A 23,503-nucleotide genomic window follows, 5' to 3' on the forward strand; every position below is an offset into this window, starting at 1 on the left:
GGAGATTTGATCGTATGTTTGTTAATAAATTTATTCGGTTTGCATTCAATTGTTGGGCTTTTGAAACTCGTTCAGTTGCTTGTGTTCGGAATCGACAAATATTTTTGTTTTTTTTTTCATTCTTGTTGTGTAAAAAAAAATGCGACGCGTTTATATAAAATGTGTGTTTGTATGTGACTGCATCTAAATTAATATAGAAAAAATTGGTACTGTAAATTGTGGCTGGTTTCTTTTGATTTTTGTGTTGTTTGCGTACGTGTGTATGAGTTGTCTTTTTTTTGGTTTTCTTGTTAAATATAGAAGATGTGCGTGTGCGCGTGTATGGAGGAAATACTGGAACCAGTATTGAACAGCAGGTACGATTGGAATGCTCACTTTACACATTCACTGTTGGACGTGCTCAGTTCCGATTTTTCAAAATAGAAGTCAGTGCATAAGTTTTTTTTTTTCGTTTTCGGTTTTTGTTCAGTTTTGCAATGAAGAATGACGAGAAAAAAAACATGCTTTTTGCTAATATATCTTGAAACATTTCTTTTTATCATTTCTTCACCTACTCCTGCTTATATCTCGTAATAAAAACAATTTTCTTTGTCGATAACGTTTTTTGTCCAAATTTGTTCTTTGTTTGTTTACTTAAAAAAAACAATCAAATGCGTTCTGTTCTTTTTTGCATACACTTCATACGCATATACAGAGAATGTGAAATATTTATGAAATCTAATGAACTCGATCGAGCAACAATTTTTTCTCCTTTCTTTAGAATGCTTTCACTGCGTTTTGTGTATGTGTGTATGTGTGTGTGTGTGTGTATTTGTGTTTGTTCTTTTTTGTCATTTAAATACCGGAATACTTATTTTAAGTAGATGTAGACAGATGTAATACAATTTTCGCTTGTTATTGAACGGATTCGGGCTTCCTTTTCGATTTTGGTTGTTCATTTCATCGCTGCGGAGAAATGGTGTGTCTGGCTTATCACTCGACCCTCATCCTTACCTTCGATTAAACTCCGCTTTGATAACTGTGGAAAATGAGTTGGAAATGAGCAATTTTTTTTTTGGATTTTTCTTTTTCATTTTACACACAAAGAATTCATTTCATTTTAGGATCTAAAGATTCGGTTGAAAATGACAGACAAATTTTGATTTATGACCAAAAATCTAAACACTTTCAAACAAATTGTAGAATTGTATCTCGAAAAAAAAAGAATTGATTGTTTCTAAAAAAGAGAGTGTATTCAATTGAGACTTGAGCATACCGTCTATGATCTCTTTTGTTGCTTTGTTGAGTTCAATCCGCATTTCCCGTAGAATGTCGGCTTTGAGTGCTTCGAGTTCGTGTGAATTAGCAATGGATAGACCGTCACCATTGACTTGCTTCAGAATTGTCTCCTCGCTGGCACTGCCGAATCGTTTTCTCGATGGTCGTGGCGATTCGGAACCATTGTTTGTAGTACCGTTGTTTGTTGTGCTCGACTGTGCACCCGAACTGTTACCGCTCAATTTGTGCGGCAATGTGTTGGACTTTTCCCATGGACGAGATTGATCATTATTTGTATCCGCCTACGCATCGAAATGGATGTTTTTATTCGTTTGAATTACAATATATATCAATAGAAAGAGATTCTCGCAGTACTTACATCTGGTTTCTTCTCAGCTTGAGCTCGTCGTCTGGCCAATGTCTTTGCCATTTCATCCATCATCGATGCCATGCCAGTTGATGCTCGACCTATTCAAAAGATATTTATATTAATTTTCATTCCATTCATCATTTTTATTGCTATTCTTCACTTTTACTTTTTTCATCTGTCTGGACTTTCGTTTTATTTTCATTCATATTTATCGGATGGACTATCGGTTTTTTTTTACTAAGAACACACAAACACTTTGAACGTAAGAATGATTTGCCGCTCAAGAAAAAACGGAAATCGTAAAATCCACAAATGTTTCAGTTTCCAATTTACAATTTTCTTTGAAAAATCACTTTCCGAAAGAAAAAAAATCGAAAAAAACGGTAGCCTACTTTGTCTCCCTCTCAAAAAAAAATCGGAAACCAAATTTTCGCTAAGCCAATTTCATAGTTTGGCAACTTTTGGTGGTAATTGCATAAGGAATTAATAAATCAACAAGAAAAAATTGATTGCTTATTCATCGATGTAATGCGATGCGTAATTAACTTACCCGTGCTATAATTGCTTCCACCGCTAGATGTGCTGCTTCCGCTATTTTCGGCTGGTGGTTGTGCTGCATTCGATTTGGCATTTCGTTTGAGTTTGGCCTGTTGCAATTGTGCGGCCAATGAGCTCATGTCCATTGCGCCGCCGCCTTGATTCAAACCACCCATGGGCGGCGGCGGCGGTGGTGGCGGTGCTGAACCTGTACTCAATGCTGGACCAGCCGATGGCGGTGGTACTGGCGGCTGTGGCACTGATCCATTTGCAAAACATGCTGTAAAGGAAAGAAAAAACACACACATTTCCCAATTATAGTTTGAATTAAGCATAAAGGTTGTATGTACAACAACCGTAATACAGTGCAAATGGCAAGTGAAGCAAAGAGGAAGCAAAAGAAATTGCAAAAAAACCATTTCAGAATGGAGGAAAATCAAAGAAAAAATTATTCGGTGCACGCTTATGAAGAAAATGTTTCACAACAATTCAATCAACTTTTTTTGGTACGAAGAAATAATTGAAAACGTTCACAAGCATCGAGATATTCACCACTGATAACCATCTTCACGCGGTTTTCTCTAAATAGTTTAAATGTCAAAATAACAAACGCATATTTTAACAGCAGCACCATTGTCCAGTGACAATTGCGGTGCACAACGATTGATTTATAGCTGGCATTGACACAGTTTCAAGGTGCAACATAAAGAGGAAGAGAAATTATTCACGGAAACGGCGAAAATAACAAGTAAACAGATTTTTTTTAACAACAGCATCATAAAAAACATGTAAGTGTGTTGCAATTGCTGGTAATCATAATGATGACTCATAGCCTAAAACTCAAACAAATCACAAATTAGCTCCAATGTCACAATGAAATGCAGGAGATGAACAGTTTTTGCGAAATTAGTTCAAAACAATTGTTTACAAATAATTTGCTTATTTTTTTTTCAGGGATTGGTCACCAGAAGCCGTTCGTATGTTCGTTGACCAGATCTTGGGACTTTATGACGATGAAAAGGCCGGGCAAAATTTGATTATTCTGCTCGATAAATTTCAAGCAAAAAACAATGAATTGCTCAGAGCAATTCCGAATTTTGAAATTGCATATACGATTAGGTAATTCGAAATAACTGATTTTCTACTTATTTCATGTGGATCATGAAGCAAGCCTCAACATATGTTATTACTTTCTTCTCACACAATTCTAGCGAGGTCCAATCCAAAGCCGAACAACTGTTGAATATTGAGGCGGAATTGCGGTTGATGTTAGAAGAAATGGCTGAATCGCAAGAAACCGTAGTCGCAACTTAAATAACGAACTTACCGGCGTTGAACGGTGGTGGTGGTGGTGCCGGGGCCACTGGTGGAGCGGTTTGGGATTGGCCATATTGCGATGTAGCCGGATTTCCATTACCATATCCGTTATTAATAGTACCATTACTTGAATTGCCATTTGTTTGGCCATAAATATCTGAATAAAGAGAAATTTTATTATAAAATCAATTCAATTCTGGCTCACTTGAATATTATTTCAATCGTTTTGTACCTTGTTCGGGTGCATGATTATTGACAGCTTGATATCCGCCCATCATCATGCCACCAGGTTGGTTTGCCACATTGGATGACACATAAATTGGGCCGTTTTGATTTGGAATTGGTGCGCTATTCAATTGTTGTTGGTTTAAGCTTTGATTTGAGCTTGACGACACATAAATCGGTTGGTTGTATTGTGCCATATTCTGTTCAAAAATGGAAATGGAAATGGATGATGTTATAAATGAAATAGAACTCGATGAGAGATAAGAATTGCATTTAGCGTTTAAATAGTTTTGTTGCTACTGATTGACATTGGCAGGAATCTACGTTTCCACTCTTTGTGAATGAGCTCTCTCGAAATAGCACTGTTCTACTACTGTGATTGTTTCAGAGTAAAAGCAACATTTTGACTACAAAATATGAGAAGACGGGACATGTTGATCCCTGTTGGCTGGTTACAACAATAGGCTTACTTGATTTGATCCATAGGATGCTTGGGATAGTTGAGTTGAGTAAATTGTGGCCGATTGCTGTTGTGGAGGTGCTTGTGGTGGCTGCGGTTGTGGCTGATGGTATTGTGCTTGATTTGGAGGCATTCCACATGGACCGAATCCTTGAGGAGGCGCACTGTTTGTCAAATTAAAAAGAAGAGATTTAAATTTGAAAAAAAAAGATGTCGAAAAAATATAGTTTTCAAAATTTGAAGAAAGAAATTCCATTTAAAAATTGTCAAAAACGACATTTCCAAAGCAATGACACACCTTTTACATATTCTTTAGAAGAAAAAAAAATTACAAGAAAATTATCAGCAAATAAATAAAATTTGTCACCAAATCTATTTAAATGTATTTGTATCAAACAAACAATTGGAAAAAAAACCCATTGAATCAGCTGTCGAAAGAAAGAAAAAAAAATCCAAGCTGTGAAACTTGCCTGCTTGTGCGATGATGACCTTGTGCATTTGGTGGACTTTGTGGGATATTCTGACTATTTGGTGGTTGCTGTGAAATTGGTGTGTGAACCGTTCCCGGTGTGCTAATTTGTTGGATCATTGCTGCATCTTCTCGGGTCATCGTTCGATAGCCCATATCCTCATCATAGCCAATGTTACCATTTTGTGGTGGCGGCACATTCGGTTGTATCACTCGGCCGCTTAGAACCTAAACCAGAAAAATGCATGTTATGAATATTTCAAAATCTACGCGACAAACTTGATGGTAAATGCTTAGAATGTCCATTTCAAAGCGATATCGCTCCGAATTCAATCGGACAAATTCGGATTTAAAAGCCACGACCAAAAACAGTATACAAACCTCAAGTGCATGTAACATAGCACGGGCAAATGCCTCAGCATCTTGTTGGCTGGAAAAGTTCAAGCCATAGACGAATTTCGAGTCACGCCATTGATGAAATGTTGGTGTGGCTTGATTATATTTCAATCCCTTCAGAATGGAACAATTTATCACAACCTCATGATCTTGGAGTTTACGGCCTACAACGCGAAACGTGTTATTCTGTTGATGATGATAAATGTGCACTTTGCTGAGGCCAGATGATGTGCCCGATGGAATCCACTTCTTCTGATTATCATCGTATACCATGACAGAGGCACGAGCCCCAATTATACTTTGTTCACTGTAAACGAAGAGAAGAAAAAGCGATGAAGAAAATTGTGAGTTATGAAAAATGCGTAAATGAGGGAAAAAATTATGAGTAAATGAATTTATTTCTTCTTCTCTTGTTATCAAAACACCAATACACCAAAAAAAATGCTCTCTTTCGTTCTTGCTCACTCGCTGTGAGTAAATGTGGCTGTGACGCGGTGGGCGCACTCGCATGAAACAATAGAATGGAACGCAGATTTTTTTTTTAAATAAAACAAATACCAGTCCCAATACTGTTGCCAACATTGTTCGCTTGAATCATTGGACGTAACACTTTTTTGACTGCTTCGACGTGAATTGTCCATCGTGAATGAATTGCACGATGCACGATGGATATCATTCAGTGAGTGGGTTTGGAAGTGCGTCTGATCGAAATCCGATATTGAATGGTAAATATGTTCGTCGTTATCGTTATTTCCATTTTCGCCGTCAACCGTGAACGATCTAAACATACGGACTCTTCTCATTATAATTTCAATTTGTTTGTTTCTTATTTTCCCGTCTTTTAATTCGTTTCACTATTCAAACCAAACACAAAACTTTTTTTTTCACGTCGTTGTCTTGTTGCTGTTCTGTTTCTTTCCCGAAATTGATTGCTACGATATAGAAAAAAACACTTTTGTCACAAACGAATCACACAGTGATCTGCTTTGAATGCAGATTTGTCACTGCAGCAACCACACTTATGATCATCTGATTCGTTTGCTCACTGATTGAGTTATTTTGTCCAAATAAAAATAAATGGACCAAACGAAGCAACGGGACGGGAGAAACAAAACGAAGAGAAAAAAGTGAACTGAAACAAGAGCGAACAAAAAAAAAACGGCAATCACACACAATTGTGTTGTGGAAGAGGAAGAGTGCTGCAATGGCTAAGATAACAAGAATGAAATGAGAGGGAGTTTTTTTTGCCTCCATGTATGTGACATACATGATATTACACACTCAGTAATAAGCATAAATTCAATTTAAATTGGTAAACAACGTTTAGACAGACAGACAGAGAGAGAGAGAGAGAGAGAGAGAGAGAGAGAGAGAGAGAAGGAGTAGAAAAAATGACGACGACGGCGTAGTATTGTTGTGTCGTAGTTGTGTTCTTGACTCGTATACACTGCGATTTTGATACACTTAATGTGTACGCACATCGAATGGAATGCAAAACAAGCAGCAATAAGATAAATCAAATTATAACAAAAAGATTAGAGTCGTTGTTATTCGTTTTTTTTCGCTCTCTGTATCTGCCGCTCTCTCTCGATCACTCGCCGTTGTCATTGGCGATGTTGAATATAGTGACGAGAGATCAGTTGTACGGGTGGTTGTCGGTTGTAATAATCTCTATGGATGATATTGAATTAAGTGAACGAAGAAGCATGGTGTGAGCGCCCATTTGGCAGAGATGTTTTACGGTTTGAAAACATCACATTCCACTAGGCTGCGTGATGCGCTGTTGTCGTCGTCGTCGATGTTTTTTTTTATTACTGCTATGTGTGGTTTATTGTTATTTTTTCTTCTTAGCACCAAACAAATGTGCCATATTATATCCTATATTTTCATCATCATTTTTTATCTCTCTGCGTGTGTGTTTCGCTTCATTTGCGTTAATATTGAAGCAACAGCAGCAGCAGCAACGGCAAAAAAAGGAGACACAAATACTCATTCATTTCATTGCTTTCGTTGCAGTCGTTTCACTTTGCAATTTATGCTGGCGTATTGTTTTTCCATTAGGCACTTTTCTGTGGATTAGCACAAAATGTACATTTGTTTGTAATTCCATCTCTGTCTTTCTCATCGCGTTTGCCTCTTGCTCATCGACACTCTGATTATGATATATTTTTTTAATGAGAAATTGTGGGCGGCTAAATGGTAAATGCCTATCGCCACGAAAGCGCATGCGGCAATTGTACTAAGCATTATAATCCTAATGTTCAACCGACTTAATAACCATGCACATTTGGCCAGGAATATATTCACTTTCTCTCTTCGTTTTATCTGGATGGATATGCTATTTTTTTGTCGTTTTTCTTCTTTTCCTCTCGTTTGATTCGTATTCCCTTTTCTTCCCGAATGCAATGCGATTAAAATGTAATCTTTGACGCTTCACGTTACGCTCGGCCACATATCGCAGAATGAAGAGAAAAAAAGAACTTGAATGTAAAGTGTTTAGTTGATGAAATAAAGTGTGCATTTGTGGATATTTTTGGTGAGTCCGGAGACACAGAGCATGTGATTGATAAATTCAGCGGAACTACATCGGAATCAAGCAATTCTGGTGCGCGTCTACTATGGAATGTCCAATGTAAATAGGAGTGAAGCAAAGCGATAGAGAGAGAGAAAAAGCAACAACGAAGTTTTGCGGCGTTCTGCGCACACAATTCATGCATGAATGAATAAACTAGTTGGAACTATTCTCATTTGAATACAACACATTTCATGTGATTGACCATCAGCGATGAAAGTGCTGCCGCCGTCACCGCCGCCGCCGCACAATATCTATTGCCAATTCAATTCACGTATCATTTTCAATTCGAATACAATCACATGCATGTTGATTTGCTTTTCTACTTCGCTTTTATTGTGAGAATGTTGAAATGCTGCGTCATTTTTGCACACTTAAATATCCATAGATATATCTATTGTCATAAATTTATGTTTATTGCTATTCTCCTTCGGCTTTGCAGCTTCTCGCTTTTCTTGCAATCGATATCGTTTGGCTATACATTTTAATTTCCTTGAGCACAATTTTCGAATATTAAGATGTGATGGCGTCCTTTTTTAGTTCGAGCTGTGCTCAACGCCGGTGTTGCCCATTCAATGAACGACAACGCAAAACGCCGGAAGCACGCGTACCAACAACAATAACAATCTCGCCGCACTTTTATAAATATAAAAAACAAACGAAGAAAATAATGCGCAGCAAACAAATGTAATCAATTCACTTCTCAATGCGCCATCATAACATCATTCACAAAACATGGATTTTCTCTTCTTTTATCTATCTCTGTCTCTTTCTGTGTGTGTGTGTGTGTGTGTCTATCCCTCTCTCCATCCCTATCTCTATCCTCCTCTTTCGCTCGCCTGCTCGTTCTAATGGACGACCTAAAATCATGGCAACTCAATCGCTCGTCTTTCGTAGAAGAAATTTCTCAGTCCGCCCCATTGAATCGCTTCACAAGAAATCATTCAAACATGGAAATACGAACAGTTTTTTTCTACTTCTTCGCTTTTTTTTCGTCGATATAATATAATTATATCGCAATGTTTCTACTGAAATAAAATGCCATCCATACGTGAATGGTCTTAGTAAATGGTATTTAAGCACAATGCCATTGCCGCATCGCGAAGACTACTCTTCTTCGTCGTCGTCGTCGTCATCATCAGCGTTTGCCCTATTCCAAAAACGGTTTTCCGAGCAAATGAGCGAAATAAATCGTGGTCAGTTTTGAAGAAGAATCATAACAAAGGAATCGCGACACAGACAAAGAAAATAGGTGGAAAGAGGAAGAAATTTAAAAGAAGAAGAAAAAAAATAAGGCAAGAATGATGAGCTGAAGGTAGAAAGAACAATTGAAAAATAACAACACAACCAGATACATCATGATAATATATGTAATAACATGTTAAACATGCCAGCCATTTAATGACGACGACGACGATGACGAAATAATAAGCATATATACTTTGTCACACAGTCATGTTGGATTCCACTAACGTTGCATCGCGCGAGCGTTTGATTTGGTTGGTTCGAAGAGAGAGAGAGAGAGAGAGAGAGAGAGAGAGAGAGAGAGAGAGAGACCAGGTGCATGAAACACAACAATGACATAGATTTCTGAGAGCATATGCATGTGCTCGACTTGCTCTCAAAGAAAATTATAATAAAAACCGAACCAAACGAATGAAAAAAAAGAAGAAAAAATCACCACACACTGCAGATTGATCGAGAATGAAAGAGAAAGAATAAAAAAAAACACACACCGAATAACAAAAGAATGAAAAAAGGCAGCAAAATCGAGAGCGTTGTTTGTGCGGTACACACGCCACTGATTCTATTGTGTCAGAGCAGCGAATGTGAGATTTTTTCCCTCTTTCTCTCTCTCTCTCTATCTCTCTGGCTGTGTGTCTGTTGTCGGTGAATTGCGTGCGCGGATGTCAATAATCGCATTGAATGGAAATAGACCCATTGAGGTGGACGTAATACCGCTTTTTTTATATATATATATACATATATACGCATGCGACGATAAAATCACGCCTTTTAATGCGTGTAGAGCGCATAAAACAACTGACGCTCATCGAAAAGTCATTGATCTTCAAGTAGAAAAAGAGAATCTCGTCGTCTTGAATTCACTTAAGCTATAAAAGTGATTCGTTTTCTGCTTCGAAACAAACGAAAAAAAAATGCGCACCATTTTTGTGTACACTTATGCTTTGGAAATCGAGGAAAAATTATGAGTAAAAATCGGTGTATCCGATGATGTGACAGAGCCGTATGGGGCAGTGTTGCTCTCAAATTACGACACTGATTTTTTTTACGCCCGATGGAATAAATCAATTATGTTCACATTTTCCACGATGTTGTTCCACGTATTCTGTGAATACCATTGACTTTTTTCTACAAAAAATATTCAATTTTAGATCCAAGTCTTATCGATATGATTTTATTGTTGTCATTGGATGTATCGAGAGATCAGAGGTAACTCCGGGATGTATTCAATTCATATTTTTCATCGAAAAATAAATCAATTGCGTTACCCATACGGACTGTAGTCTTTATCTAATAATGAATCTGGACGTTGAACGGAATTTGGTCGTGGATTCTGGTACATGTTGATGATTGAAGCGACCGAATGCATTTTTTTTATTTTACAATCATCAGCCATATTGCCGGTTTAATATTTCCGATAGAATACTTTTGAACAGAAAACTATGTTGAAACAAAAAAGAAAAAAAATCCAACGTATTCAATCACAAATCCGTGGAATCCGGTGCAGCACCCTTTGAAATTAGTTCACTGGTTCACTCTCTGTGCGCAACAAATCACTACAAAACAAATGTGTGCTTCGCTAAAAATCGAAACGGATACTGAAATTGGCGACATTTCTCGAAGTCATAGTTCACAGTTACAATGTATTCGAAAGTAAACACAGAAGGCGATTTTGTATTCAAATTATACTTTATCAGGGGTTTTTCTTTCTCGCTCACTCTTTGAAAGACACTCTCTTTCTTTTCAGTTTGTGTTTTTCGTAAATGATTCTGCTGACTAAACTCCTTCTGGGCTATGGTTTCTTTTGGGTTTTTTTTTTCTCTGGAAATCAGAATTTACTTGGCTGGAATGCCGATAATTCCATTGAATCAGAATTCAAAAAAAAAAATACTTGACGCATTCAAAGATAAATAACATTTTGGATGACTTCAATTTGAATTGAACAAAAACATTGATAACAAAGCAGAAAATGAAAAGAAAGAGAGAGTGTGTGGCAAGCGTTGACATTATTAGTCAATTCATTGTCGTCCAAATTGTTTTTGTTTTATCGAAAAAATTTCATCAAAATCACATCTTAAACATATTATCAATTTGTATCAATGGTTTCGTTACGCAAAAATTCATTCACATTTGCATAATTAAAGAAAGTTGCATCCATTTCTGTGGTTTTTAACGTTTATCTTCACCGAATTTCTCGGAATGCTCCGTTTTTCGTGTGTGTGTGTGTGTGTACTGATAACTGTCAAGCACATTCACAAAAAAAGCAATAACAACCGACTCTTGATTATGACTGTGAGTGAGAGTGAATGAAGAAAAAGCGATGTGCGCCCTCAAGCAAAAGTCATATGGAATCTGCATACGCTCCCGCGGCACTTAAATCGTTCTAGTTCCATTTCCTTGGTTGAATGCGCTTCGTACAGCAGTGTGAGTGGTTTTCTCTCTCTCTCTCTCTCTCTCTCTCTCTTCTCGCACTCTTATCCCAACACCATGTAATCAAAGTGTGAGTGCAATTATTCAAATGAAAAGAAACACAATATTTTCCGCTTGTACAAAGTAAAAATGATGAGCATATCGAGAGTGAAAATACACATCTTGGAATTGGTTTGTTGTTTTTCTTCTCTCTCTCTCTCTCTCTCTCTCTCTCTCTCTCTCGTTGGTTCTTTCTTATTTCGCCCGCATTGGCGCGTTAAATTATGATGATATATTCGGTCCAGAATTCGATCGAACGAACAAACAAATGCGCACTTGATCGAACCGTACCCATTGAGCAAATCACAACTTGAATCATTGATTTTCATTGCTAATGAAAAACCATCATCTGGAACCATTTATGGAACAAACACAACGATTTATGTTATTCTATTTTCGATTTGTATGTTCGCTAGCTGGCTTTTGCTTGCACGTTAATATTTCGTAATTTCTTCCGAAACCAAAAAATGACTATAGCCAAAATTGCTTGTAATTAATGGATGAAACGGTAATTGACTAGAAATTATTCACGAAATTTTTCTCGACAACGACGACGACGACCACGACGACGGGAAACGTGGATTTTTGTGCATGACTAACACAACACACACACATACACAAGCATGTAATAACCGTCTTCGAAGAACAACTTCACAACCAGTCATTCAGCTCATTTACCAAACAGAACCGCCACTTAAAGATAATGATAAATATGACAATGAACCATCTCCAATGAACCGATTCTATAATGATCAAGTACGTGAGTGTGTATGTGTTTCCATTTAGACGGGTAATTAGTGACCAATCGCTTCGAAATCTCAAACATTTTGAAATATCAGCTTCTTAATCATCTTTCTCTCGAAAGAGAGACGTAAATTAATCAAAATTATTTTGGCCGCCTTCTTTTTCCATTTCAAATGTTTCGAAATATGGTGTACGTTGCCCAAAACACATACACACACACACACACACCTCACGAAGTTATCGTTTTCATAATATGGTTTTGATTTAATTTCACAAATTGTTCTGAAAAGTCTCACCGTTTTGTTTTGTTTTCTTGTCTTGTAAGTTAAACCGCAAGCCAACAGAAAAAAAGAAACGGTACACACACAATGGATGATTTCGTAAATTGCATGCGAATTGTGCTTCGGTGTAAAAGTTTCAAAGAGAGAAAAATAAAGTAGAAGAAGAAGAGGGAGGAAAAAATGCTACGTTGATTTGTCGTGCGGAATATTCGAGTAATATGTGTGTATATTTTAATTGTGCGTTAAAATCGCTCACCGTGTGCGCACGGTATGCGTACGGATTAATGATTGGCACCAATAATATTCCAATTAATTCGAGTGTAATATAATAGAAATAACCGACCGAATAAAAGGTAATACGCTGCCTTTTTTTAAGTAGAAATAAAAAAAAACATTTGGATTTTGCTTCAATAAATGCCTCTTGAAGTGTTTTTTTTTTCTTTCTTGGCGATTTTCTTTCTTCGGGCAGTTTTTTCCCTTTCTTGGTGCTGGTTTTTATTTCTTTTTTTCTCCGCGTTGAGCCTTTTCTTTGTGCGCTTCTCGGAATCGGAACCAAGTATAAAATTCACAATAAACTAGATCAATTGCAATTAAAATGAGCAATACTCGCCGGTTCGGTTAATGAGTGATGTTCATGTTTGTTTCTAGTCTAGAAACCATTGAGCGCTTTGACTTGGAATTTCAATTCCATGGAAACGCGTATATGCGGCCACCGATTAATTTTCCCAATTGAACATACACGCACTCAATTTTCAGTTTTCATTGATCGTCGTCGTCGTCGTCGTCGTCGTCGAAATTACATTCTTTGAAGATGTACCGCAATCATTTTCATCAATGTTTTTCTTCATTGAATTTTGCGAATTTCATCAATGTTCAATTTCCAGCAAATTCCATTATGAATTTAAGATTGAGAGCGAGAAAAAAAAGAAGTAGGCAAATTCCATTGCTGAATGTGTGTCGGGTGTATAATCGTAGAATCAAGAGACGTTCTAATTTGGTGCGTCTCGTCTCATCATGAGAAAATTGATGCATTTGGAATTCGTAAGGAAATCTACTGGCAGTTCATCAGTCTTTTTCGTATTCAACGCAACGTAATATGCACTCACTTGGCATATGCATTTTCTTCATTTGATAAATCGAGTCTTGAGTCTCAAGAGAGTGAGAGAGAGAGAGAAAACCAGATGGAGATTGAGCTGGGCAAATTGCTATGCACATGAGATGTCTAATCGCATTCGAAATTTGTCGCGACAATCTTTAATAAATACGTATTCTCGTTGGTCGGTTGCATGTTCACACAAGCCCAATGTGCATTGCTGCACTGCAAAGCAATCTAAAACTAAATTATAGCTGATGTTATCAGCTCAAGCCTTAATTTTCGCATACCAAAATGTCTCTTTATTTACAACTTAATGACATAGCATTCGCATATTTCCACGCCATATTTTTGCAACTGCGAAATAACTTTTTTGTTTTCTGCATTATTTGAAGTACACAATTTCCATCGACTTTTCGAGTAGCACTATAGCTACCGGAAAAAAAATTCACACAATTCCAAATCAAACGAACAAAAGGCGGTTTTTAATGAGTCGGAAAGAAAAAAAATTAGTGCGGAAATAATAGAACAAGCATTTTTACAAATGGAACAGCTAAGCGTTTGTCTGAAGGAGAGAGAAGAAAAAAACGAGAACAAACCGAAAGCATCTTCGGCTGTCGCTAAACATGTCTTTGTTTGTGTGAGGGCATTTTGTCAGAAAATTATGTGTTTACTTTTTAAATGATTAATGTAAATTAAGTGAAAAAGTGTGGCTGCATTATTCATTCTCGTTGAAATGAGCTAACCAACACCGAAAATGAGCTAATTACCTACATGCCACTTTATTTCTAATGTGTCAGTTCAACGCACAATCGTTGGCTCGCCCGTTCTTTTCTATGTTTTTTTATTCGACTTCGTTACGTTACGATTCTCTCGCTCTCTCTCTTTCTCTCTTTCACTTCGTTTATCTCACCATTATTCCGCTTTATCGCATACCATTTAACACAGTTGTTTTATTGCCATTGTTTACCTACGACTAAATTGAAACAAGAACAAGCAACAAACAACACACGACGACGTATGGCGTTTTGTTTACCGATTTTTTTTGTTTCTCTCGAATTTTTCGTTTTGTTGTAAAATTTGTAATTAACAAATATACAATCCGAACCAAGTGTAATTAGCATTATTCGGATGTGAATTACTTTCGTTATATTAACATTATCGATTTTGTTTCGTTGTTGTTGTTTTTTTTAGGTTTGTTTTTATTCATTACTCGTTGGCTTCGGTGTTTTCTCGGTGGGCACTGAGAAATCAATAAAATACGTTCTATTTTCTACAAAATGAAAATCACACCGTCACTCTCACGAGCGATCGAGTGAGCGAACGAGAGAGAGAGAGAGAGGGAGAGAGAGAGGGGGGGGAGAAAGAGGGAGAAAGAAAACGCAGCGCCGTGATTATTGAACAAATTTAAACATTGGCTTCCGTATTGAATGAAACTCGACCATTGCGCCTCTGACTATTTGTTCAATAACAGCTGTATGCATAAATCTGGAGCCAATCATAAATTATTATTCGAATAATAACGAGACGATCGTTTGAATTAAAATAAGTCGTTAGAAAAACTTTTCAGACCTTCAAACGTCGATCATGTATCCAACTCATATCGCAAACGCGTACAAATGGAATATGAAATGGACAAAAATGCCCATTTTCAAATGACATTTTTATGCATTTTTATGTAATGCTTTGCACATTATTTCCATAGTAAAATAATTTGTGTTTCTTGTTTTGGTTTCGTTTTTGTGCAATTAAGTCGCGTCACAATCGGCGCTGGCAAAGCATATTTGCCTTTAAGTGAAGGATTTCAAAACATGCTACACGTTTCCGTTCGTTTAATTTCCCTAATTGAAGGCGGTTCGTTTTCTTTCTGTGTGTTTGTGCTTTTCATTTCTCTCTCATTTCGGTGAGCAGTGAAAGAAGTGTCGCAGCCATTGAAGTAAATGTATGTATATGCATGGATTTTATGATCACGACGGTTTTTTTTTCTTTCTTGGCTCATAAAATGGTAATGTTTATTTGGACTGAGAATTACATCTAATTGCATGGTCATTTGCTTGCCATCGTTCTCTGCTGCCTTTTGTTTTCTTCTTTCGCTCGAATCTCGAAGGTCGGTCAAACCGAAATCTATGTTGTAAAACCAATTATTTTATCATGCGCACCGACAAAAACAACACACTCTTCTCATCTTTGAACTATCCACAAATTTGACACCAAAATCGAACAAATACACATTTTTGTTATCGAAAGTTCTGTGTTTACACGTGGAATTCTATCGGAAAATTCGACGGCAGCCGTGTTCATCCCATTTCACATCAGAAGGTGTGTGTATGAGTCTTGTGTTTGATTTCGAAATCACTGAAGATTTTTCGGTTTTCGTTCGGCTTTTCGAAAAGAATTCTTTCTTTCGAGCCGTCCGTACTTATCTGCACGAAATGGATAAACGGAGCATCAATTTGTGACTCAAATGTAGCAGAAAAGAGAAAATTTCTCGATTTACTTATCGCTTTACGCTACTGAAAATAATACACCGGCCTGAAAATAGCTCGATTGACTCAACCGATTCGATTGAAATGTACTTTTTTTCTGTGTTTCGTTTTGTTTTCGATTTCCACACAGAAATTTTCCAATTAGAAATTTTCCATTGATTTCCCCAGTGAATTACCATCGAATTACCGTCGTCAAGAGAAAATCGTGGCCACCAATCGTCGATAGGACGACTGTTTGCTACCATTGCTACTGTTTATGCTGATGTGGCATCATCAGCCGGCAACAATTACCCCATTGCGTTTTCGGCATGCATCGATTCATCAGTATTATGCGAGAAAAAAAAAAGTTTTCGTTTTGTTTTCGACATTGCTCAATCGTAATTTTGCGCAATTATTTGCGAAATACTCGAAAACGTGCACAAAAGTGAGTGAGTTAGTGAGAGATGGAGACACCGAGCGAGAGAGTTGGAGTGAGATACCTTCCGAAGAGTATTGGTTTTATATCGAAGAAAAAGTAAAAAAAAAATCGCATGTAATGTGCATTTGAAATGAGACGGCGTTCTGTTATTTGAAACGTTATACGACTGATAAAAAAGCACTAAGACATGTTTTATGCCGTGAGTGGTGTGATTTGATGCGTATCCGATGTGACTCAGTATGTTATCTGTGTGTGTGTGTGTGTGGCAAACACGAAAAACACATTTTACCGTTTCTCTCCTTGCCAATGATGATAATTGAACTTGAACTGTTTGTGTATGTGTATTTTTTAATATGAATAAATTAAAAGATCGAGAGCATGAGCGCACACGCAAACCATGCATACAAACAAACAAACGAAATCGAAATGAAAATAAAGCCCATCACGGCGAAAAAAAAATTGTAGTCACAAAATTTCACTTTCAAATAATTGGTTTTGTAATAGAAACTGTGTGTGACGGGACGATATCGACCACAGTCCACCATGGAAGAGTACATAGGGCGAGAGAGAGAGAGAGAGAGAGAGAGAGAGAGAGAGAGGGCGAGAGTATGTGAAAAATGTACATGAATAAAAGAACAGCAATAACTAAACGACAACGAAGGAAAAGTGACCGGCTGTTTCGACCATTTGTTATCCATTGAAATGTGGCATATCGATGGATATGTTCGTCGTGCAAGAACCAACGAAATAAAAGAGTATAGCTTACACGCGACATACTACAATTAATTACAGCGTTTGTTTTATTCTATACAATTTTTTTAATGACATTGAATCCTCACAGCAATCTGTCTGTTGTCAATAACCGAATATCAGAAGGTGGTCACATCGTGTGTGTTCAACCACAACGAACCTACTTCGTAGAACGTATCTTCGCAGAATTTTGATTGAATTCGTTTCTGAATTGAGAAGTGAAGTGTCTTCGGTATTCGCTTCGAAAATTAGTTGAATAATGCATCGGTAATTGGCTAAATAATTCACCCTTTTAATTGAGCCAAAAGTGTGCGGTGCGATACGGTGTATGTGTATGTGTGCAATGATACGTAAATAAAATGGTTTTTTAAATGGTCGGCATGTGCTAGGCGAGACATTTATTTCTTCGGCTGGTTTTTTTTTTACTTCATTCGATATTTATTTTCACAACCGACACATGCTTTTTAGTTGTTCAATTAGGTGATATTTTGGCCTTCGTTCTCTTTCGGCCTATGGGGATCCATTTGATTTGATCAAAATATGAGCCTTATATGCCAGTGTTTCTGTATGTGTGGGTCGTAGAACAACGAACAGTAGAATGTAAAAATACGAGTGGTACGCGTGCACACCAACACACCAACAGATAGCGAGAGCGAGAGCAACCGTGCAGAGAGCCAGTCACACGTACACAAACGCAGATGTACCCAAACAACCATAAACGCCAGCATGTATCGACGCAACCAAACCCTTATTCCTCCAGCACACACATTTTCTCTCGCTTGCCGCTCTCTTAGATGCGACCATATGCCGCACCAACACCAACGCACACACACACACACACACACAGACACACACGACTTTTTGTGCAAAGGTACGATACATATCTCCAGTGGTAATGGTTCGGGAAATATTCAACCAAAATTATAGCATTTTCGAATTCGTAGCATCAGCCATGGGGCATGGTGTATTACGTACGACACATGATGCGATAAATATCAATTTAATAGATTTGCTGCGAATGCAATTTTTCGGCCAAAGCGAGAAACCACCAACAACAACAACAACAAAAAAACAGTTTTATTCAGTACTTGGACCTAGATTAATGAATTTGTTGTTATTTATCGTGTAATACGGTGGCACGGTCAGTCAAGCGTTGCGACGCATTTTTAATTCCATTTTATTTGATTTGAAGAAAGTAAAAGCCGATATGAATCATTCAACGAAACACGATTTTCGGAATGAAACAAAAAAAGAAGAAGAACAACAATGTTGATATATTTCCAAATTCATAAACTTGAAACGCATGAACGCGATCGATTTGGATGATGAACGCAAAGTAAAACGTTCAATAATATGCTTTGTGTTATTTCTTCTTCTGTGGGTCTGTTTTTTTTTTCGCACCACAATTTTCAGTGAAGCAAAACAGAGCACAAATAAGTATGGCAGTGTTGTTGCTGTGTTTTTTTCCTCTCTTTCTTTCTGAATCTCTTCATCTGAAAAAACATGACTTTAGAGTGCACAAATTGAGTGATGTGGTTCACTGATGCTAAAAACGACTTCTTGCACTCCATTTGGTTGCTGTTACACAAATCGAATGTGTATGCTATTTAAACTTGACATATGGTTTGAGGTTTGGGGTTTTTCTCTCTCTCTCGTTGCTGTTGTTTATTATCTTTCTGTTTTGCATAGCAAATGAGACGGCTAAAATTTGCACTTTGAAACAAAAAAAGAAAAAACAAACACGTCCTTTTAAATGCACAACTCAGGCAGAATCGGAAGAGAATACAGGACACCAGAAGGAAAAGTACGAAAAATTGCTGCTGCACCATACAAAAAAATCATGTTGACTGGGTTATTTGAAGTCAAATATGTGGGCTGGCAAACTGTTTGACCGGTAAATTGGGGCGCGTGGATCTCAGAAATTCGGATCTTTTGGGAATATCAACGAAGCAGCAGCAGCAGCCGTTCGCAATAATTTAGTGTACATGATTTACTAAATCATTCGAGTTGGATGCATTTTGCGATGGCCTTTCTCTCATTGGGAGAGATTAAAAACATCTGCCGGTGTTGCCGATCTTTTAACTTTGTGCTTTTTTTTCTTTCTTCTGGTTCATTTTTTTTTCTTTCTGTGTTTTACGTTGATTTCTTCATTGTTGTTGTTGTTTCGGTTGAAATCTTGTTTTGCATGCAAACTTTGAGATTTTCGTTCAAAAAATGTTAAGCCCAAAGTCGATGAGTCGTAAAGCAATGAATTTGTTTTAATGACAATAGCATTGGGGGATTGGCAGTGAATCAACCGAAAATGAGTCACTTTCTCATTAGGTAGGTGACGTGCGTGCCTAGTCTCCGACTAATTGCGAATCGAACTTGAGCACACTCTCTCTCTCTCTCTCTCTCTCTCTCTCTCTCTCTCTCAACGAGTGACACATTTCGATTTGGGAAAACCCCTAACGTAATACAAACATTGTGCCAACAACATCAAATTTGTGAGAGTTGCGACAAAATATTATTGTTTGATTTGTCTGAAAACAGGAGAACGAGAATAAAAAGAAAATTATTATAGAACGAGACCCATAAAAATCGGGACCTCATTTCTCACATCCATGTTCCATGTGAAAATCACCCTAAATAATATTCATTTGGTTGGTGTGTGTTCTTCTGTTTGTACTGCATTCAACACAGCCGAATGTCAAAAATAGGTACAGAATACTACTAATATCCGAATTTGAAAGTGAGAAAGACAACGGAAGAGACCGGAGCGAATGAAAAAAGAGAGAAACAGAGACAAAAACGCAGAAATAATAATAATAAAAAAATATCTAAATTGAAAGCAGCCCAAACTCACAAATGGATGTGATGTGTTTGAAAGTCTCTAGTCATGCTCATATTCTGTCTTGTTGGGCTTAAAACTCGGAGTAATTGCGAGAAAGGGAGAGAGAGAGAGAGAGAGAGAGAGAGCAAGTGAAAGAGAATATGTGAGTATAGCGCGAGTGTGCAATGCGTTCCGTAGTACGTATTTGTCGCACACATTTCATATTACAACCAAACAAATCGTTGTCGTTGCTCTCTCAATCTCCTCATTCTGTCTCGCTCCGGTCCGCACACGCCACCAATATGATATGGCTCATGCATTCGCATTTGCGTTTAGCCATGTATCGTTTCGCCGCCCGACGTGTGTGTTGCTTCATGGAACAGCGTTTTTTTCCTTCTTCTTCTTCTTGTCGTTGTGTGTATGAATGTGTTCAGCAGCGCAAAGGAAACAAGACAGATAAAAAAAAATGAGGACTTTGTGTGCATAACAAATCAGAAAAACAGCAACGAAAACTGTCCACACATACCGTGGTTCACACAAGGTGTAACTCATCGTTTCATTTCGTTTTTTTTTTGGCTTTTCGATATTAAAAGCGATAGATGTGTATGCACTTTTCGATGAAATATAATTCAATGGGGATGCAGAAGCCACATAACAAATAAATACACCAATTCCATGGGCTTCAAATTCAAAACGTTGACAACTATATATATTTGTTGAAAATGATACGCTTCTTTAACCTGAAATTATCTTTCAACCATTTTTCTCTCTCTCTCTCTCTCCCTCTCTCTCTCTCTCCCTCTCTCTCTCTTTCATTCATTTCAATTTAAATGTTTTTTTTTCACTTCGATGCTGCACCGTGTGCATGCCACACTCCGATGAGCCAATGCACTCGGCCTCTATTTTGATGACTAATAGTAACTTAAACCCATTTTTCTCTGTATATTTTATCACGGAATTGAATATACTGCTGCTGCTGTGGTTGCATTGCTTGCAGGCGATTCATATTTCAGCGCGATTCTTTGTTTCATTTTTATGTCGTTTGTGTTTTGTTCGTTTGCTTTTTTTTTCACTCTCTCGCCTGTTACTCACTTCTTCCTCAATTCAAAATCATGAACAATTTTTCTTCTTCTTTTTGGTGGATTTTGCGTTTGCATACCGCGACATAAGTCCGAAAAAGAGCAAATGAGAGAGCTACACTTTCTCTATCGCGTACAAGCGAGAGTAAAATAAATTTGATGAAGGGAAAAAAAAAGTTCAGCACGCATGAACTTTAATATTCGGGCACATTTTTTTTCCCATTTTTATGATTCTACTTACCACATTTCGTTTGATCAATGCTTTTGCTGTAGCTTCTCTGGTCCTGTGGTATGTACTGACTTCACTGACTAAATTGGAAAATTGGCGTTGGTTGGTGCGATGGTACGCACGGTGTTTGCTTTTCTTCTATCTTTCTAGTCAATTTGCACAGTCGATTATGTCAAAAATTGAAAAATAATACACACATACACGAAAAATATCCAAACAACAAACACTGGTCGAATATAAATTCTGCGTAAACGGGTGTAATTATCTAATCGGTGTGTCTTGGCTAGTTAGCTGGATAATATTATCCTTGTGGAAACTAATAATTTTCTTTTGTTTTTTTTTTTTTTAAATAGCTGCTATTTAGCTGTCTTGATTGTTCTTGTTTTTGGTTGTGGTGTTGGTGTTGGTGTTGGTGTTGATGGTGGCGATGGTCTAGTATGCACCTATAGTTCGTTGGAACGCGATTGATAGCATTTAAATGGAGTAACAAACATTCATTAAAACAGACACAAGCATATATGATAGATACGACATGGATATATCACTGAATATATATTTTATCCAACCGAATGAAAATGGGCGCATATTTCTTTTCCTTATTCTCTTGCCAATTTTCTATTTAACACCAAAAAATGTTGAATTTTTCAACGAATCGAGAGTGGATAAAAAAAACGTACACACACACACACACTGAAGACGTGAAAAATAGTCACTTGAGGTTTTTTTTTTTACTTTCTTTCGTTTGCTTTCGGTTCTGTTGCTTTAATCCCATCGAATGAAATCGTGTGGTATCGTCGTACATGTATTCAATAAGTTTTCCGTCGAAATTATGCCATCATTCACCGTGTGTTATTGTCTGTCGTTGCCTTTTTTTTATCTCTTTGTTGCTGTGTTTTTCTTTTCTTCTTCTTTTTTCTGCTTTGTTTTATATTAGCATAAGCGAATTATATCAAACACACAATTGTATCTTAGTGGTTTTTTTCCCCCTTTACAACAACAAAAAAACGCAACCTTTATTGTCTATGCAGCTACATAGTTTGTTCATTGAAGAAAAATGGATGAATAAAACGAGAGACCCGAGTTTTTATGTTATCATATGCGGAATATGTTGTGTTGATTCGTTTTTTTTTATTTTCACAGACAGACAACTCATTCGCAATCATCAATGGGATTATTATGATATAATATGGTTACGAGAAATGCTTCAATACCCAATAATTATCGACAAATCAAACACCGATTCCACTGACACAAAGACTCTCACTGTTTTCCCGACGTTCGTCTCACTGTTTTCTTGCCTCTGGATTTCGTTTTTTATCAAAGATTTTGTTTAACTTTTTTTTTCTTTGTCACTTGGTTTTGCAAGAAAAAACAGCAAACAAAAATCGGTCTTAATCGAGTTTTTTTCTTCTGTTTTCAGAGACAAACAACAACAATAGAGCGAAAGAAAAAAAAATCATAATCGATCGCAGGATTAAAGTTTGTATTCATGCTGTTTGCAGTTTGTGAATTGAGCGAAAAAGCTACTCATAGGTCCATTCTCATCTTTTGTTTATATCGTTCTCTCTCTCTCTCTCTCCCTGTTTCGAGTTGAGTTTTTTTTGCCGTCTTCTTCTACTATTTACTCTCTTTCTCTCGTTCGCTCGCGCGCACAAAAACACTACACAAACCGTAATTGTTTTCTTTGATCACACACTCTCTGTCGCTCGCATAAAAAAAAGACAAATTTAAATAATCAGCCGATAGTTCTGTTCGTTTGTTTTCACTGGGCAATCGCACCGGATACCGTGTAAATGGGCGAAATTCTAAATTGTTCGACAATGTCCATTGAAAATGCCATGGAAATGCAATGGCTTTCACACACAAAAATTCCGTATCAAACGAATGGAAAAAACTAAATAACACGACGAATACACCACAAAATTTAATTACATCGCTGCGGAACGGCCATATTTGATTCTGTTCTCAACACTGGCTCCAGCGCGCACTGTGTGAACTGTGTGAGCACTATTCCTTTTTTTTCACTCTGCTTCTTTTCAAAATTGTACACACACATTACAGCAGAGCTCGCTCAATTTTTCGCCTTTAAGACACACAACATACATAAACACACAAGCAGCATCGAGAGCGTATTGCTAGCCCCCCATATACACTGACAAAATCAGCAGCAGCAGCAGCAGCGGTAGTAGGTACGATAGCAGCAGTACTGTTCATATTTCGATCCGCACGTATGGGCGAGAGCGTGTGACAAATAGCGTCTCTCAATGTGTGTCTGTGGTTCTTTCTCTCTCTCT

The 23,503-nt window shown here is 37.3% G+C and overlaps 1 protein-coding gene across 2 annotated transcripts; it reads right to left on the bottom strand.

Moving 5' to 3' along the window:
- Nucleotides 1-504: 504 nt before the first annotated feature.
- On the bottom strand, nucleotides 505-23,367 carry LOC129574690 (protein enabled). 2 transcript variants are annotated; one of them, XM_055457054.1, is made up of 10 exons: nucleotides 21,222-23,367; nucleotides 5,017-5,338; nucleotides 4,637-4,863; nucleotides 4,177-4,330; nucleotides 3,714-3,906; nucleotides 3,492-3,638; nucleotides 2,178-2,444; nucleotides 1,637-1,725; nucleotides 1,256-1,559; nucleotides 505-1,018 (listed from the first exon to the last, which is right to left on the bottom strand). In XM_055457054.1, exons 1-10 carry the CDS (start codon nucleotides 21,224-21,226, stop codon nucleotides 990-992), a joined length of 1,737 nt encoding a protein of 578 aa, XP_055313029.1. In that variant the 5' UTR covers nucleotides 21,227-23,367; the 3' UTR covers nucleotides 505-989. The 2 variants fall into 2 exon arrangements, with proteins under 2 accessions (XP_055313029.1, XP_055313028.1); XM_055457053.1 differs by lacking the exon at nucleotides 21,222-23,367 and adding an exon at nucleotides 5,590-6,136.
- Between the last annotated feature and the right edge of the window lie 136 nt (nucleotides 23,368-23,503).

This window comes from Sitodiplosis mosellana, unplaced genomic scaffold, assembly GCF_009176505.1.
Source record: "Sitodiplosis mosellana isolate CC-2019 unplaced genomic scaffold, AAFC_SMos_1.0 Smas_scaffold_6165, whole genome shotgun sequence".
In the NCBI taxonomy this organism is placed as follows: Eukaryota; Metazoa; Arthropoda; class Insecta; order Diptera; family Cecidomyiidae; genus Sitodiplosis; species Sitodiplosis mosellana.

What these genes read in the sequence shown, in the direction of transcription:
- LOC129574690 (XM_055457053.1), bottom strand. Translation starts at nt 5,834, where the DNA reads ATGAGAAGAGTCCGTATGTTTAGATCGTTCACGGTTGACGGCGAAAAT. An exon ending in TAATCATGCACCCGAACAAG is followed by an intron (nt 3,639 to 3,713) that starts GTACAAAACGAT and finishes CTCTTTATTCAG; the next exon opens with ATATTTATGGCCAAACAAAT. An exon ending in AAGCTGAGAAGAAACCAGAT is followed by an intron (nt 1,560 to 1,636) that starts GTAAGTACTGCG and finishes TTCGATGCGTAG; the next exon opens with GCGGATACAAATAATGATCA.